Source organism: Cibotium barometz, chromosome 31 (assembly GCF_041138505.1).
Source record: "Cibotium barometz isolate CiBa-2024 chromosome 31, ASM4113850v1, whole genome shotgun sequence".
NCBI lineage: Eukaryota > Viridiplantae > Streptophyta > Polypodiopsida > Cyatheales > Cibotiaceae > Cibotium > Cibotium barometz.
The window spans coordinates 43,461,531-43,479,000 of NC_141076.1; the positions used below are offsets into that span (position 1 = coordinate 43,461,531).

The window sequence follows — 17,470 nt, forward strand, 5'->3', positions numbered from 1 at the left end:
TCAAATAGAGATAAAGATCACTAGAAAATAAGAACACCTTATTTAACATTCTCTCTGTCTCTCTCTCTCCCAACTTATTTTTCTCGACATTTGGGCTATTCGAAAATAATTAGGTGGCAATAATTAGAACATCTTTTTTAACACTCCTCTCTCTCTCTCTCTCCAATACACACACCCCTAACCCCCCCCCCCCCAAACACACCAACACACACACACATTAGAATATCTTTTTTAACCCCCTCTCTCACACTCAAATAATTAGAACATGTTCTCTCTCTCATTTTGAATTATCTTTTTTCACACACATTACACACACACACACTCTCCACACACAAAAGATGTGAACAAAATCTGGAGTCATTGAAAACTCTCGAGAAAATAATTAGAACATGTTATGTTATTTAACACCTCTCTCACACACACACACACACCCACACACACCCACACACACAAAAGATGTGAAACAAAATGTGACAAGTCATGGAAAACTAAAACCAAGTGTTTGTTATTGAGGAGACTTAAGTACAAGAGGTTAATAAGTTGAAAAAAGGGCCTAGGAAACCGACCAAAGCATAAAGAGTTATTTTACTGGTAGAGTACATCTGTGATGGTGGATAGAACATGTAGACTCTCCACACCATGCGTTATGCATGAGGAACTGTTAAATCCATATGCCTTGCTTGGTAGTTTAGCTTTATAGCTTGGGACCGGCTCCTAATATCTCACTCGTCAGCTTGTTGTCGTCCCCAATCTTGTAGTCTAGAAAGTTTTGGAAGTTCTTGATGAAGAGGCCTGCCAGCTTCTCAAGTGTCTCTCTGTATGCCTTCTGATCAGACCACTGCACACATAAGAGGAAGCCATGCCATCCAAACACATGGTCAAACAACCCATGATTGTGTGCATTGTTCTCTGCTGCATGGTGTTGCCATCACACAGATTTGACCAAAAAAAAAAGTGAGCTAATCGTAGAGAAGTCATGGATTTTGGTCATCTTACCATGTTTTCTGGGTGCAGTATATCAGATGGAACACTGTTTACTTTGTGGGGGATTTGCAAGCCGAACACGGGGGTCTCACTGTACTGTGCTTTCAGCAGCGATCCGTCGTGAATGGCGTCGATGATTTTTCGAGTGTATGCGAGCTTCATTCTCTTCCCGACTCCGTAGCTGCAAAAGGGAGTGCAGCACATGTCAAAGCTACATCCATGAAGAGGGGAAATCCCTGCTGGGATGAGCTGCAAAAATGGCATCATTATTCAAACACAATGAAGAGGGACATCCCAGCTGCTGCAACATTTTATCAAGGTGAGATTCAGAAGCAAGAGAGCATTCACACACATACCTGCCGCCTGACCATCCGGTGTTCACCAGCCAAGCAGTTGCACCATGCTTCTTCATCTTGTCTGCTAGCATGGCAGCATACTTTGTTGGGTGTAACATTATGAAGGCAGCTCCAAAGCATGCAGAGAAGGTAGCCTGCGGCTCTTTGATGCCCTCTTCTGTTCCGGCAATCTGTAGCAAATGGTGATGGAAAACACATCAATGCATTGATTCTCATCACATCTCATCCGTTCACATCCATCCCAATTCACATCAAATGCAGTTAGGGAGGGTATTGCATCAAGAAAACAGATTATGTTAATGTACCAGAGCTGTATATCCACTTATGAAGTGGTACATTGTTTGTGGCAAAGTCAACTTGCTAACAGGCGGCAGAACGCCAAATGCATCACATGCAAGCAAAATCACGTTCTTCGGGTGTGGGCCGACACATGGAAGCTTGGCATTTGGAATATACTCAATCGGATAGGAAGCCCTCGTGTTTTCTGAAAGGATGCAAAAAAGCATTCATTGTAAGCCAATGGTGCATTGGTTGAACTAGATGCATGCATCATCAATGTGCACTGTGTGCACACTGCACCTGTAACTGATTTGTCATAATAATCCACTTCTCGGGTATGCTCGTCAAAAACAACATTCTCCAACACTGCACACAATTGCAAAATATTTGAAGTATTGTTCAACTAAATGTACCACATGGCATTGAGAGATGCAGCATCCAACATGACTCCACACACACAATCTCATGAAGTAAGAAATCCTCACACTTACCAGTGCCAAATTTGATTGCATTCCAAATATCCGGCTCCTTTTCCGGAGCCAAATCAATGCACTTTGCATAGCATCCTCCCTCAATGTTAGCCACACCATTGTCACTCCAACAGTGCTCATCATCTCCAATCAGAAGGCGGTTATGGTCCGTTGATAGCGTCGTCTTTCCCGTACCTAGATAAATAAAAAGACCAGAAAGAACCTCTAAGCAAAAGTCTAATCCAAAATCCATAATCACCAAAAAAAGAAGAAGAAAAACATTGATTTCTCAAGCATGTGCTTTGAATTCTCGTTCCAATAATCCGAACCTGATAATCCAAAAAACAAGGCAACATCCCCTTGTTTCCCCATATTGCAGCCCGAATGGAGAGAGAGGATGCCCTTCTTGGGCATTAAGTAGTGCATCACGCTGAAAAGACCCTTCTTCATTTCTCCGGCATACTGTGTTCCAAGAATGATCATCTCTTTCCTTTTCAAGTTTAGATCTATGCTAGTTGAGGATGTCATGTAATGTGTGTATCGATTACATGGGAAATTTCCGGCATTGTAGATAGTGAAGTCCGGAGTCCCAAAGTCCTCCAGCTCTTCAGGGGTAGGCCGGATACACCTGCCACCCATACATATCTTCCAAGATGCAATCTCACATTTCTCAAGGCAAGCTCTACTTTGTATACACAAAAAATGTCGTCCCCCAACGGATCACGAAGCCCATGAAGGTTGCAATATAAAAATCACTCAAGGAACCTGATTCTTAAAATTAGACCATCTGATCTTCTTTCCATTAAAATACAAACAAATGGAAGGATGAGCTCGAGGGCCATGTTTTATACTTACCTAATGTGATTAAGCAAGGTCACTTAATAATAAACAAGGCCACTAATATAGGGGCAATGATGGTCATGTGCTTACATGTTATACATGAAGAGTGCATGGTAAGCCCGAGCCGAGATGATCCTAACTTTGATCCGATGCTCGGGGTCCCAATTCAAAAACTGGTCATTCACAAAAACCTGCAGTAAAAAATGGTGGCAAAGCATGGGGTCAAATTCTTTGGCACTGCAACCTCGGAGGTTATCAATTATCATATGAGCTTGATAATAAGATAATAAGCTTTGTATGGGCTCTTACAACTCTTAAGTCCTTATAAGATCATATGAGATTTGTGCCAAGCTTTTACAACTCAAATCCTTATAAGATCATATGAGATTTGAGCTAACCTTGTCCAATGAGTTGAGGTAATCAACTGCTCTCTCACGATTGACCATGAATGTGTGCTCATCCATCTCAATATTTGGAGAACCTCTGAAGAACCAAAAGAACTCTTTAAGCTCACCGATGATTGCTATATCGATGACCCTCGTTGATGATTGCAATTTAAAACAGAGGGCATTGAATGTGGCAACAACAAGACATTACTCACTTGCCCCACCAGAGATCATTTGCAGATGAATCTTCCTTAACAATACGCTTATCCCTTGGAGAACGGCCGGTTTTGGCACCGGAAAGAGTAGCGAGTGCTCCCGTGGAGGTGATGAAGGATCCTTTCTCATATTTTATGGCCTGCTCATAGAGCTCTTTGCAGAAGACAGAAAAAAAAGAACACCAAGTGACAACCTCAGTACAAAAATCATGGGCTCAATTGAGACAAGCTTAGACTGTGTATTCTTTTACCTGCAGGAGACAAGTTGTAGAGGATATGGGTGAACTTAAGAGAGCTGTCGCTCACGCTCTTGAGCTCAGGTTTCGGCTCAGCAGCCGGCGGCGGTACTTTCGCCTCGGTCTTCTTGGAGGGGTCACCCCTAACCACCTTAGGCCCCGTTTCTCGTGTCAGCGAAGCAAGAGAAGCACTATCAAAATAAACAAAGAGAGATGAGTGCAAACCATCATACCTGATACATGATGAAGATGGATTCCACACATGCATCTTATGGTTGTACATTAGTGGCAGATTAATAATTGGTTGTACAACTAGGATTAATTCTAAATTAATTATGGATTAATAAGAGTTATATAAAGTGGGCTACCTGATTGATTTCAGCTGCTGCCTTTGCTTCTCCTCCTCAGACATCTGCAAGGCCCCTCCTTTGATGGCGCCCTTGGGGGTGGTGGGGGCAGACCTCTTTTTTTGCAGAGAGTGGAGTTCATCCAGAGTCTGGGCTTTCACCGTCGGCCCGCTGTCATCCACGCACACATTAGAAGAAGCAGCAGCAGCAGCAGCAGCAGCAGGAGTCTTCTCGCTGTCGACGTGGGTCTTGATCCTGGGCACCAAACCAGCATCCATTGCCCCATTAACCTTGCTCATGTTGCTGATATGATGAATAACGCAAGAAAGCCACCTACTGATGATCTTCCACCTTAACCCTGCATCATTGCAAATAGGTTTAAATGTTAGAACAATCCACATGAGGCCTCTTTGCATGATTCTGCTGAACATCTTTGATTATGGTAACACCATCCATGTGTGTAGCCTCTACATGATTTTGCTATACCACCATCCAAATCTAGCCCTTCCACATGCTTGCCTATGTTGAAACACCTTAAATTTTGCTAATGAACATCATTTTATATAGCCTCTGATTGATTATGAGAAACACCATTTATTATGTTAAGTACCCTCCATTTAGCCTCTTGCATGATTATAAGAAACACCACTTATTATGTTGAGTACCATTACCATCCATGTAGCCTCTTGGATGATTATGTTAAACAACCACTTAAACATGTAGCTTCTACACCACTAATTATGTTGAGTACCATCCATGTAGCCTCTTGGCTGATTATGTTAAACAACCATTTAAACATGTGAGAAACATGTAGCTTCTTACATGATTATGCTAAACACCATTAATTTGTGTTAGCCGCACCAATTTTGAAGGCAACTTAAGGCAAACAAAAGCTCTTAACACAGCTTTTAACGTTTTTTTTAAATGAAAAATCATCAGACCAATTCTCGTAAATTAAGGTGAAACTTCCAATAAATCAAGGCAGCCCTTCCCCAAAAGGGTAGCAAGTTGAAGAAAAAAAAATCATGCGGCAAATCCTAACAAATCAAAGCAGTAATTGCAATAAATAAAGACCCCCAAAAAAAAAAGGGTAACAGATTGAGAGAATTTGCTACAATTTCCGCCTTCTTATATAAATGATTCTTGCATTTTTGCAAAAATGAAGATTAATGATTATTAATGGTACGTGCTTAGTAATATAATCACTAAATACTTATGCTAAAAAGCTGAATGAAGCAGTAAATCAATAGGAAAATGGGGTGCTAATCAAGAATTACTTTGATTGGATGAACTGCAAGCAAATCTCCAGCACTAATTAGCCACGCTGAGCAATAGATGTAGCGAAATGGCGAGATGAAAAGCCAAAGCTATTGGGTTGTTGCAGGCAGGCTGGGAGCCGCAAGAAAGCAGAAAAGCAAAAGCCAAGCTTTTCCTGCATGAGAGGAGGCGTCCAGAAACGCTAGAAACAATGGCGCACGAATTAGCAACGAGCCCATCGCCCCTTTTTAAACGCAGAGGGCAACGCGCCAAAAGGGCCCTCCGAACGGCAAGGCAATCAATCAGCAATGACGATAACCTGTGCATGCATTTTGATTCCCCTTAATTACGTACTTAAGCTTCGAATCCCCCTTAATCAACGTATATCATTACCCTTAATATCAAAGGCTTACCATTACCCATTAAACAATCATTAATGCTTAATTTCTCCAATTTTCCAGCCACCCGCATTATTTATTTATATTTATTTCTCAATTATATAATTATATAATTGCTATTTCTTCACGCACTTTCATGTTATTTCTTGTCCTAATAACAATTAAAATTTAATTGCTCATTTCCCATGCACCCAACAAATTTTGTTGCCATTTTTTAAATATTTGTCTAATATTTAATAATTGTTACCGCTCATTTTCCATGCACCCAAAAATTGAAATAACGTGATTAAATTGCTCCGGATAATCCTTTTCTCATTTTCCACGTGTGTATACATAAATAAATGGGAAAAAAACTATTGAATATGCTTTCGCGGTTTAATTTAGCTAGAACCTTTAAAATATAGTGGCTCATTCTCCACGTGCATTTTTCTCACAATTTGTGTAAAAGACTATATAAAATATACTTTTTATATATAATAGCTAAATTGATTACATGGGAAAAGAACTTTGATGATGATTAAAGCTAAGCCATCTTTAAATAATAAAAAATATGGGCTAGATTTTATTTGCCCTAAAAATGAGGAGAGAAAAGAATGTGGCACACACGTTCCCATCTATACATGGGTCAACCTATAGTATTTTTAATCTTCCCCACATGCTAAGGTCCACCTTTGGCAAGCCAATCATGCATGTTTATAAGCACCATCACCAACTGTGATCTAAGAGCTGGTCAACCTAAATCAAAATGCATGCACCCTAAACCTACACAAATTAAGTATGATTTTTATTCGTGCACTTCATGCTTTTTATTCAACACACAGTATGTGCACACATGCCCCTAGTCGCTCACTCAAACGTCTTAAAAACAAGTCTTGTCCTTGTCTTGTTTATTAAAAGGCAATCCTCAACCCCCAATTGCATAACATTGTATACTAGTGCCATGATTTATCACATGGTACCAAGTTTAAAATCATTAACATATTCAGCCACGTTCACATCTATGGCTTTCAGATTTGATTACTCTCGCCTTTGTGTATGGTATCAATACAACTAGATGTGATAGCCTTCTTGCCACCTCACACGCTCATAATGACCATGAGGCCCCAAGATACAAGGTTCGTGCACACTTTCCTAGGTCGTAATTGCGCCTTCTTTTTGGAAGTATGTGTTTTAGCTTGTTTGCCACCTCTAATGATGATCACTTATGACCCATCAGGTTCACATCACCTTTCTTTTCATTTTCAAGATGGCAATGGTGCCTTTACGTATTTGAAATGCTCACAATGCAAATCATGCATGCCCATGTGGGTCTTTTTAGTATGCCATCCATTGTTTCCATTCTTACTTCATTGACTTTATAATGTTAAGATAAAACCCATATTCCCCATTGACATGTGCATGTGAATGGAAGAAATGTGTCAAGAAACTTCACACAAGTTTAAAATGCCAATATGGGGTGTCACCCACTGCCCGAAGGCCATCTAATGTTGCAACTATTTCTTTTCACTGTCAACTTCACTTTATGAAAAAGGATATTGTCTAAAGAAAGTGGAAACTTTATTTGAGATTACATTTGTGCAATGTTGTTTGTCCTCCATGATATATTGTGGTACTATGTTTTGGTACTTTGCTCTAAGCTCAAAGACGTGACCCCCTGCAACTGAAGTGATCTAATGTTAACAGGTGATGATTAGTGATCCCACAAGATCCTTCATGACGTTACCCATTTTGAAATGCTAGTGAAGCTTGTGGTTTTTTTAATTAAACAATGGAAGTAGCTTATAAAAGTCATGCAAGTGGACAAATAGTTGGTTGATGGGCTCGTAAAATGAACACCATCAATTTATATAGAAAACCCCATCTCCTATCACAATGTATGCATTGAAGGGGTGTTTTCCCTCTCAAAAGTACACCAAACTTGTGGAGTCATGCAAGTGGCCAAATAGTAGGTTCATGGGGACACCATCAATTTTTATAGAAAATCCCCTTGATAACATGCAATGAAGAAGTATTTTTGCTCTAAAAAATATAACAAACTTGTGGAGAAACAAGAGAACTAACTTCCAAAAAAAAAACCCAAGATTAAACATCTGCAAAAGGCCAAAATGACCTATGAGACCAAAATAGTCCATCATCATCATCTGGATACATCACCCTTTTGCATTATCTTAATTGTAACATCTTCATCGACACACATTGATTGGTTTTGTGGGTTTCACAATTTTTTGCCAAATCCAAAAATTATGCATAAGCTTTTTGCAAATACAAAACCTAAAAGCAAGCAAAATGATCAAACCTATTTTGACCTAAAAATGGGGATAGGTTCATTTGGCCTTTTGAGGGTTTTAAGGAAACAACCCCATTTACCCTAAATTAAGCAATTTTGACATATGGAGCATTGTCATCAAATCAACCATGGGTGTTACACACCAAGTAAGTTGGGCAACTGTTAAAAAACTCATTTTGTATGTGCACTTCAAAGTCATCATAGAAGTAACCATGTTAACCACCACCTTTTTTTTTGTACTTAAACCCCATCTCAAGAAACTATGATTTAAATAAAGCTTTACTGTAGGTTCTATGACTCTCTTCTTTGAAATAACAATGCAACTTGCTTACTTAATACGACATTGTGGAGCCTAGTTCTCCAAATGCATGTTAGTGCTTTATTCGTAAACACCATTATGCTAATGCTAAAGCTCAATCATTCTTTACTGAATTGTTGGACCTCCTAGTTCTTAAGGCATTCTTACATTTATACTTTGGAGTGCTTCTATGTATTGTTATACAAAATGATCTAGGCTTGTTGAAATGGTTAGACAATGTGTAACCAAAATTGGAAGTGTGTTTTTTCCTTCTTGATGTATCTATTTAGGCAGTTTTGTGATTTTTCTTTAGTTGGTTTATCTTTCTAGCCAATATATGTTTTCTCATGGGCTTAGCCACAATAATGATGCACTTAACCTCTACTTTAAGTTTATAAACATTTAGGTGGCATAGCTTTGACGAATGAATAAATGAAGGTCACATATATATAAGATAGACCATAGAATTGCCATTGTATGAGCACCCTTAAGCCAATAATCTTAAAATCCTTAAGTGGCATTCGAGAGTGATCATGCGTGCATTCATGAACAAAGCTTGTCAAGGCTCACCTTTAAGTTGAAATGCCATCACCTTCTTTTTTAACCAACTTTTGGCATTCATATTTATATGTACAAGCGTTATGAGACCTCATGTACATTTTGAAGAATTAATCAAACTCACATACACACATCAAGGAACAAAGCATAGACTTGAATCAAATTGACAAGATTAAAGCATAACATAAAAACATGAGATAGAGTAAACATCACCATCTTGACACACTATTGGGTGCAATCTCCCCCCTCATATGTCTAGCTCCACTTCCCTAACATGAGTATTTTGAGAATTGTATTCAAAATATATCCCAAGGAGCTAATAATAGTTGTGCATACAAAATAGGGCTTTGCTTTTCCACTTTTACAAAAATAACTCAAGAACTAAAGCTTTTTCCCACACTAAGTGTAAAATAACCAAAATTCCTCACACATGTGCTAGTAAAATCGCAACACCATGTATAAGTGTGCATAAATAATATGTACAATCATTTGGCATATAGCTAACAAAACAACTCATATGAAACAATAATCCAAGATGATATAGATAAGATCCTCCATGTGCGACACAAGCACTGATCTTCACCTATCTCACAAACATAAACACATTAGTTGTTCCAATTAATTGCTGACACAACAATTAATCCCAATATGAAATGTTAATAGGCACAAACACAACCCACACTCACCACTTGTTACGCTTTGATGACATTATCATTATACATATCATCTAGCATGGCGTGTCTCACCACCTGTTACACTTTGATGAGTATATCACTTATACACATCATCTAGCATGGCGTGTCTCACCACCTGTTACACTTTGATGAGTATATCACTTATACACATCATCTAGCATGGCGTGCCATTTGCATAAACCACTTGTTACACTTAGACCGTATAGTTATCTAACATAGTCTACGTGTTTCACTCCTAAGTGCACCCCATGGGCTCTAAATGTAAGTTGTGACGACTCTCTTTAGGATATTTGAATATTTATATTATCCATGTGCCATGGATTAACATCGATTATGTATAGTATATTTGAATATTTATATTATGCATGTACCATGGATTGACATTGATTATGTACATCATATACCCAACATGGTAAATACATATTACGTACGAGTAAACTCTAGATGATTGTGGCCTTCTCACATGAACATTTTAGGTTGGTTAGAGATAAGTCAAAATCCCAAAGCTTCCTTTGAATGTGAATCGATTAAATGACTTGGTGTTTACACACTATGTAGATGCCCACTGTGTCATTTGCCTTGCTTGCCTAAGGGGATTCCACCAAAAAAACTATCTAATCATAATCGACCAGAATAAAGAATAAGTGTGGTGGGATAAAGGCTTCACAAATCTTCTCATGTGCATACAAAAAATGGTTACACACTAGATGGATGCATACAACATTTATGGACCCACAAAAAGTTGATGCCCAAGCTCCCAAGTGTGTAAAGACACAATGGACTTGGTGCACATTGTTGGCCACACGATGGGCACGCACCAAGTGTGTATCTCCCCCCCTGAGTGCTTGAAAACCCCAAAATTTTAAAATCCCATTAAAAATTTGGTGCTGCCTTAATTTTCAAGGAACAAATTTTATATATTTTAGTTAATATCCTGGCATTTTTAGCATGATCTCTATTTTGATTGGTTGAAAAAAAACGTTTTTTTTAAAGCACTGTGACAGTGACACTCCCCTTAAGTATTTTTTTAACTTGTAATTCTGTAAAGTCGTTGAGACGCGGAAAAGAGAAATTATTATATTTGATTTTATATATTTTAGTTAGAATCCTGGCGTTTTTAGCATGATCTCTATTTTGATTGGTTGGAAAAAAACGTTTTTTTAAAAGCACTGTACTCCCCTTAAGTATTTTTTACTTGTAATTCTGTGAAGTCGTGCGGAAAAGAGAAATTATTATATTTGATTTTGGGAAAAAGTCGAGAATCTAGTGCGAGTTTAGGGGCACGCGATGCGACATACCCGCTCCGCTCCCGTACCACGTACACGGTACAGCTGGAGCCCTCTCGTAGATTCCAGTGGACCCTGGCGTCCACGTTCGCTAATGATTGGTCAACACTCTCTCTCTCTCTCTCTCTCTCTCCATATATATATATATATATATATTATTATACTCATGGTTTAGGCATTCGTTCAAGCTTCATTAATTCAATAGCTCATATGAACCTTAGGAAAAACTAATGTCTCTTGTTGTTTTTTGGATCTTTGTGCTCCTGTGTGTGCGCGCGCTCTTTCATGCCGTCGTCAACAGCTAGCAGGTTTTTAACCTAGCACCTCATGCATGGGACTTCAACACATTACTGCTAGGTTGTGTCTCAATTGGCTGATTTTTCTAGTAAATTTAAATTTGGTAATTTAGGTGCATGTGCATTGTCCATGCTTTAGACCCCCTCTCTCATCGTGCATACCATGCTTCTGCATAGTTTTTCGAAGCCACTTTCCCTCGTCCTCAGAGTGGAATCTCTCTCTCTCTCTCTCTCTCTCTCAACAAACATAAAGAAATTTCCTTTGGCTAAGCTGCACATGACATGGCAGGGGAACCCCCCCTCTCCCTTTCTCTCACACGTTGCAAAGTGATGTCCCCTCCCTCTTTCAATCAGATGGATAAGAAGACACCTCTCTCTCGTCTTTGTCTCTTTTTGTATGGGGCCCCATGGAAGCTTAGTTAATGGGGACTTGCATTGTAGAGAAGTGATGACGAAGATTAAAGGGAAGTGTCTATTCTTTTACAACTCAATCTGGTGTTTAAGTGATGATTACAGCAGATTTATCAACATAAATTACATTAAACCAAGGATAACAAATCTGTATGGAATGGTTGGAGTATCAAACCATCTTTGAATTGTAATCTGAAGTTATAGGGATCTGTATCAGATACCCAATGGTTAATTTGAACCCTCAATTGCACCAAAATATAGTGCTGATTAATCACTGATTAGCAAATTAATCCTCTATTTTGTGTGTAGAAACAGAGTATGCGAGGAGTCCAGATCTGGGGCCTTAGAGTTCAAATGAGCTCAACCCTTTCAAGGCCATCAATAACAATTAGTCTAGTAGAGGATTAAGCCAAGAAACACAAGATTTGACCAAACATTGAATGCTTAATCTATGTTTTACCAAAGTCACCCCCCTGCAAATTTGATGGAGAGCTTGGATCTCACTGTAGACTTGATGAAATCAAAAACTATCTTCACCTGCTTGTAGAGAAACCTTGAAAACCCCTAGGGCCAAGAGGAATTAGAGCAACGTCTTCTGGAGTGCAGATAAGATCTCCAGTTCTCTTTAGAAAAAAGGTGCCTGAAAAAATACAAAATCTGCAACGTGCGCCGGCAATTTGCTTATGTGATTGGAGGGGATGAAGCACAAGGGGTATGGCTATGCTTGGCTAAAAGGGTTTGGGCCAATTTTATGTGTGAAGGGAGAGAGAGCTCCTCCACCAGCTGGGGGTATAGAGGCTAATTGAAAAAGAGGTTTAAAAAAAACTTGATTATCTACTAATCTTAATTAGCTAGGTGATTAGCAAGATAATGGGCTCATAAATTTGATGGATTCTAAGCTAGGCTCTGATACCATGTTAAATTTACAGCAATGTGATGAGCTATGGTGGATCAAATGCTAGAATCAACATCATTAGAAAAGAGATTAGACGATAATAAAGACGTGATTAGTGAGCAATTAAGTGATTAGTGAGCAATTAAGTGATTAGATGATAATTAAGTAATTAGTGAGCAATTAAGTGATTAGATGATAATTAAGATGTGATTAATGAGTAATTAAGTGATAGCTTAATCTAGGCATGGATAATTAAGACGTGATTAGTGAGCAATTAAGTGATAGCTTAATGTAGGCATGGATAATCAAAAATCAGCAAATTCTCATTAGGCTAATGCCTCAATTTATAGAGTTTACATCCAAGCATCTAATCCCACTGATCTCTCCTTGATTCACTCCACCTCTTTTGCTTGATTCTCTCCACCTCTTCCCAGAATATCTCCACACCTCCTAAATCTTCTCATGCTACCCTTTATTCTCTCCCAGTAGATACTTCTCACCTTTTCATTTCTTACTCATTTTACAGATTCTCTTTTACAGCCTCTTGCTAAGGGCATGTTCCCTCACACACCCTATTCACTTGTATATTTCAACAGGGCTAACATTGGATCTATTGCTTGAGGACTCCCTAGGTCCACTCAGCACCTGTGATTGATGCTCTATATGTGGTGCAACATCATCACTTCTTACATCTACATCTTCTGTTGTCTTCACTACTAGTGCATACCACCTACTCATCTTATCGAAGATAACATCTCTGCTTACTCGCATCTCTGCTTACTCGCATCTCACGAGTGGTAGGGTTATAGCATCTATAACCTTTTTGCTCCATAGCATAACCAATAGCATAACCAATGAAGATGCATTTCTCTGCCTTTGGATCCAACTTTGTTCTCACTTCATCAAGAACATGTACATATGCAATACACCCAAACACTTTCAAGTGAGACACATCCAGTCTTATGCCTGTAAACTTCTGTTCATCAGCAGTCATACCATGAACAACTACAATGGGTGTCCTATTCATAATGTACAAAGCAATTACTACTGCTTCAGACCAAAAGTAATGCGGCATATTCTTTTCAGTCCCATCAAGGCACATGCCAATTCTGCAATGTGCCCGTTTTTTCCTTTTTGCAACACCATTCTGTTGTGGAGTGTACCTATACATAAACTACCTCTTGATTCCTTGCTTTCTCAAGAAATTGCTGAACTCATTGGAGAAATATTCTCCCCCACCATCTGATCTTAGGCATTTTATTTGCATGCCTTTTTCCTTCTCGACGCTTTAAATCTCTGAAAGTGAGCAAACACCTCACTTTTCTCCTTCATGAAATAAACCCACACTTTCCTAGTGTGGTTATCAATGAATGTAACATAGTACTTGCAACCTGCAATTGTTGTAGTCTTGGTCAGTCCCCATACATCTGAATGTATGACATCCAATGGCCTTACACTAACATGCTTTTCATGTGGGAAAGCATGTTTGGCTTGCTTGCCAAGTTGGCATACTTCACATACTGTATGCATACCGTCAACCTTAAACTTTGGCAAATCTACAATAATATTTTGGGTCTGTATAGACTTCAGTCTCGCTGTACATTCACATGACCAATGCACTTGTGCCATATGTCAATATCTACAATGACACCTGTTCCATGCGCAAACATGGCTACCTTTATCTCAAGCATGTCAATATCTACAATGACACCTGTTCCATGCGCAAACATGGCTACCTTTATCTCAGGCATGTTCACATCCAAAGTAAACATCCTGTCATTTCTATTACCCTTTGCAACCAAGCGACACTTATTTTTGAAGTCTTCCACAAAACATCCTTGAGGATTAAACCTCACTTACAGACCCTGCTCAACCATCTGTCCAACAGAAACTAGGTTCTTTGTAATATTCAAAACATGAAGTACATCAGCCAAGTACTTCATTTTGCCATCCTCCTGCATGTAGACAATGGCACTTTACCAACATGCGCAATGGGATGCACAGTATCATCACATGTTTCTACATAACCTGGTTTTTTCATTTTTTGCATATCTCTAAACCACTCAGCATGATTGGTCATGTGGTTAGAGGCGCCAAAATCCACATACCATATATCTTGAGATCTTGACACATCCCCTGTTATGGAACAAAGCATGTGTCGCATCACAAACAACTTCTCACTTCTGTCATCACCTCCATGTTTGCTAGATGATGCATAACTTCCCACTTTTAATGTCATTTTGCTTTTTGTAGCAGTCCTTTTCCACAACACTCTATGCTATTTGCATTTTGATTTCTTTGCCAACCACCTCAGCCTCTTTGGCTCCCCCTTCCTCTAGACTGGCCTCTTCCACCTGTGTATGATTGCTGCTGTGAATCATTGGACTGTTGTTGTCTAGAATTCTGATTTCCTTGTCGGCCACCACCACCTTGACCTCGACCACGACCTCTACCTCTACCTCTACCTGAATTAGAGTAGAAGGACTATTCCTATGTGTTCTTGCTTTGTGAAGAAGAATCCTCACCTAAAGCCTTTTCTTCTATGATCAGCATAGATATCAAGTCCCAAAAGTTGGGAATATTCTCCCTAATTGCAATGGAGGTCTTGAATGGCTTGTACTCTTTGCCAAGCGCATTCAGAAAGACACTCACCAAATCATCATCCTCCACTGATACATTGATAGACCCAAGGGATTCAACAATGCCTTTGATCTTTAAGGCATATTCATTGATGGACATGCTTTTCTTTTCCACAGTATGCAACTCTTGCTTTAATTACAACTTCCTTGCCTTTGTGTTAGTCTGGAGGAACATCTGAACCAGATTCTACCATGCAACTGTTCGAGTGTTTGCATCCTATATGTGTCCTATCATAGTGTCTGTGACATTAATTGAAAGCTAGTACATGACTTTTCTTGCACCCTGATTCCAATCCTTGAATGCCTTTATATCTTCAGGAGTGGCATTCTCCTCAGATAACTCTGGAGGCTCCTCATTGTCTCCTTCTACATAATCCCAAAATCCTTTACCCATTAGGAAATTGGTCATTATGAACTTCCAAGCATGGAAGTTTTTCTTATCCAGATTCTCACTAACAATCTAATTAATTCCGTCAGACATGTTTTCCTGCAGCAATCAAATAACTTGCAAACAGACAACTTCTGTATGCAACCTGTAATACAGAAGTATCTCCTGTAAACTGCTGCAGCAATGGTACTTCAGCACAGCCTGTGTGTCACCAAATGTGACCAGAGTACATGTACATACACCCAGCATCAACAATACATGTGCAAACCCTATTTGCACTTCCAAAATGCATTGCTTCACTGTAATAACAAGATTCGAGCAGAAAAAGTTCTCTACCAGAACTTCCAGAAAACTGTCGAAAATACCACATGCAGTGATAAAACGGGGCCTGTAAAACGCGCCCGAAACATGAATCTGGCTAGAAAAATATTACCCAATGGGACATTATACCTGCCCTGTAGCTCCACTCCCGCGAAGATAGCTCCTCGATCGGAGATGTGTAGCTCCCAGAGCTACTGAGAGGGGGTGTTGTACCTAAATCAGAAAGAGATGATGATGCTCTTACCCGTGTAGTACTGCTTCCTTCCTTCCTTGTTCTTGCCTTCTTAGCTCTCACATGAACCAAGCTCTGATACCATAAAGAGAATGTGGGCGAGAGAGAGAGAGCTTCAAACCCTAGCAAGAAAACACACACACACAAGAGAGAGCAAGACACAAGAGAGAGATGGATAGCTGAATTTTCTTCCATCTTTTTCTTCTCTACTCAATCAACCTAACATAAAGATAAGAGTACACACTATATGGGTTAGTACTCAACTACTACAACATACAAGGGTCGGTCCATAATGTGAACCCGACTAAATGAGCTAGCGATATAACTATGCCAGTCTCTCGTAATCCAAAATGGCTACCACACAACCTGTCATCCCACTGGCCGCATATCACCCATAATCTCACCAACCATGTTAGTGGTGTGGATGTGGAAGCTATCACCCAGGGAAGTCATTAATGTCCGTCGTAGCACTAGTTGAGCTTGATATCTCAACATCATGGTCAATGATAGCCTCGGGTACAAGATCTTCTTTATCTCCAACTCAGGAGGTTCTTCTAATATAGGATGAGAAGGTAGAGGTCCTCTAAAAGGTCTCAAATGACTAATGTGAAAAGAATTATGAATATGCCAACAATTAGAGAGTAGCTTCAACTTAAATGCATTATCATTTATCTTGGCAATAATCTTGAAAGGTCCAAGAGCTAACTTTACTACTTGATTGGTCTCTACAGACTTAGGTCTCCTTTCTTTATAATAAGTTTAGACATACCTGAATAATTGAAAAGTTTGGAATTACCCGCTCGCTTGAGAGAGGTCTTCATCGTAAAATGTAACCCTTGATGTAAATTCTTTGAAATTCTCTTATTTTTATAATCCTTGTTGCTCATCGAAGCCCTTAACTCTTTGCGATAAGCCTTATAGAAGGTGAGAAAGCTTTGGGATGTGGAGCTTTAAATCTTTTTAAAGCATAAAGCTTTGAGTGTAAGCTTAGAAAGTTTTTTTTAAAATAAGCTTTTAGAGTGTAAAGCTTGAAAATTTTGATAGCTTTGAAATAATAAAGCTTGTAGAGATTTTTCAAGTATGAAGCTTTAAGGCTTAGCAAGGTTTTGGGTTTTAGCCTTATTTTGGTTAGCATTGCTTATAGAGCTTTTCTCTTCTTCCTCTTTTTGAAAGCTTTGCCTAAAGCGAGGGCTTAGCTTTAAGCCTAGCTTATAGGCTTAAAGCTATTAGCTAGTATAGCTAATAGCTTATAGGCTTAAAGCTATTAGCTAGTATAGCTAGCCTAGCTTATAGGCTAGCTAAGCTATTAGCTAGTATAGCTAATATATCCATCAAAGAAAAGGTGACATTCGGTGCAGTGCGGCAACAAAAAGACACTGGGTGACAGAGTAACCAA

At 39.2% G+C, this 17,470-nt stretch overlaps 1 protein-coding gene across 2 annotated transcripts; it reads right to left on the reverse strand.

Moving 5' to 3' along the window:
* Window positions 1–483: 483 nt before the first annotated feature.
* On the reverse strand, window positions 484–5,679 carry LOC147620896 (phosphoenolpyruvate carboxykinase (ATP) 1-like). Of its 2 annotated transcripts, XM_086825162.1 has the most exons (13): window positions 5,391–5,679; window positions 4,135–4,471; window positions 3,782–3,957; window positions 3,531–3,684; window positions 3,328–3,412; window positions 3,020–3,120; window positions 2,419–2,717; window positions 2,111–2,284; window positions 1,920–1,985; window positions 1,646–1,824; window positions 1,341–1,510; window positions 997–1,165; window positions 484–838 (listed from the first exon to the last, which is right to left on the reverse strand). In XM_086825162.1, exons 2-13 carry the CDS (start codon window positions 4,410–4,412, stop codon window positions 695–697), a joined length of 1,995 nt encoding a protein of 664 aa, XP_086681288.1. In that variant the 5' UTR covers window positions 4,413–4,471; window positions 5,391–5,679; the 3' UTR covers window positions 484–694. The 2 variants fall into 2 exon arrangements, with proteins under 2 accessions (XP_086681288.1, XP_086681289.1); XM_086825163.1 differs by lacking the exon at window positions 1,920–1,985 and having other exon boundaries at window positions 5,391–5,674.
* Window positions 5,680–17,470: the final 11,791 nt, after the last annotated feature.

Excerpts from the sequence above, each read along its gene's own strand:
- LOC147620896 (XM_086825162.1), bottom strand. The coding sequence starts at position 4,412 with ATGAGCAAGGTTAATGGGGCAATGGATGCTGGTTTGGTGCCCAGGATC. Across the intron at positions 3,121-3,327 it reads ACCTCAACTCATTGGACAAG|GTTTTTGTGAATGACCAGTT; the intron begins GTTAGCTCAAAT and ends TTTTTACTGCAG. Across the intron at positions 1,825-1,919 it reads TTATGACAAATCAGTTACAG|AAAACACGAGGGCTTCCTAT; the intron begins GTGCAGTGTGCA and ends GCATCCTTTCAG.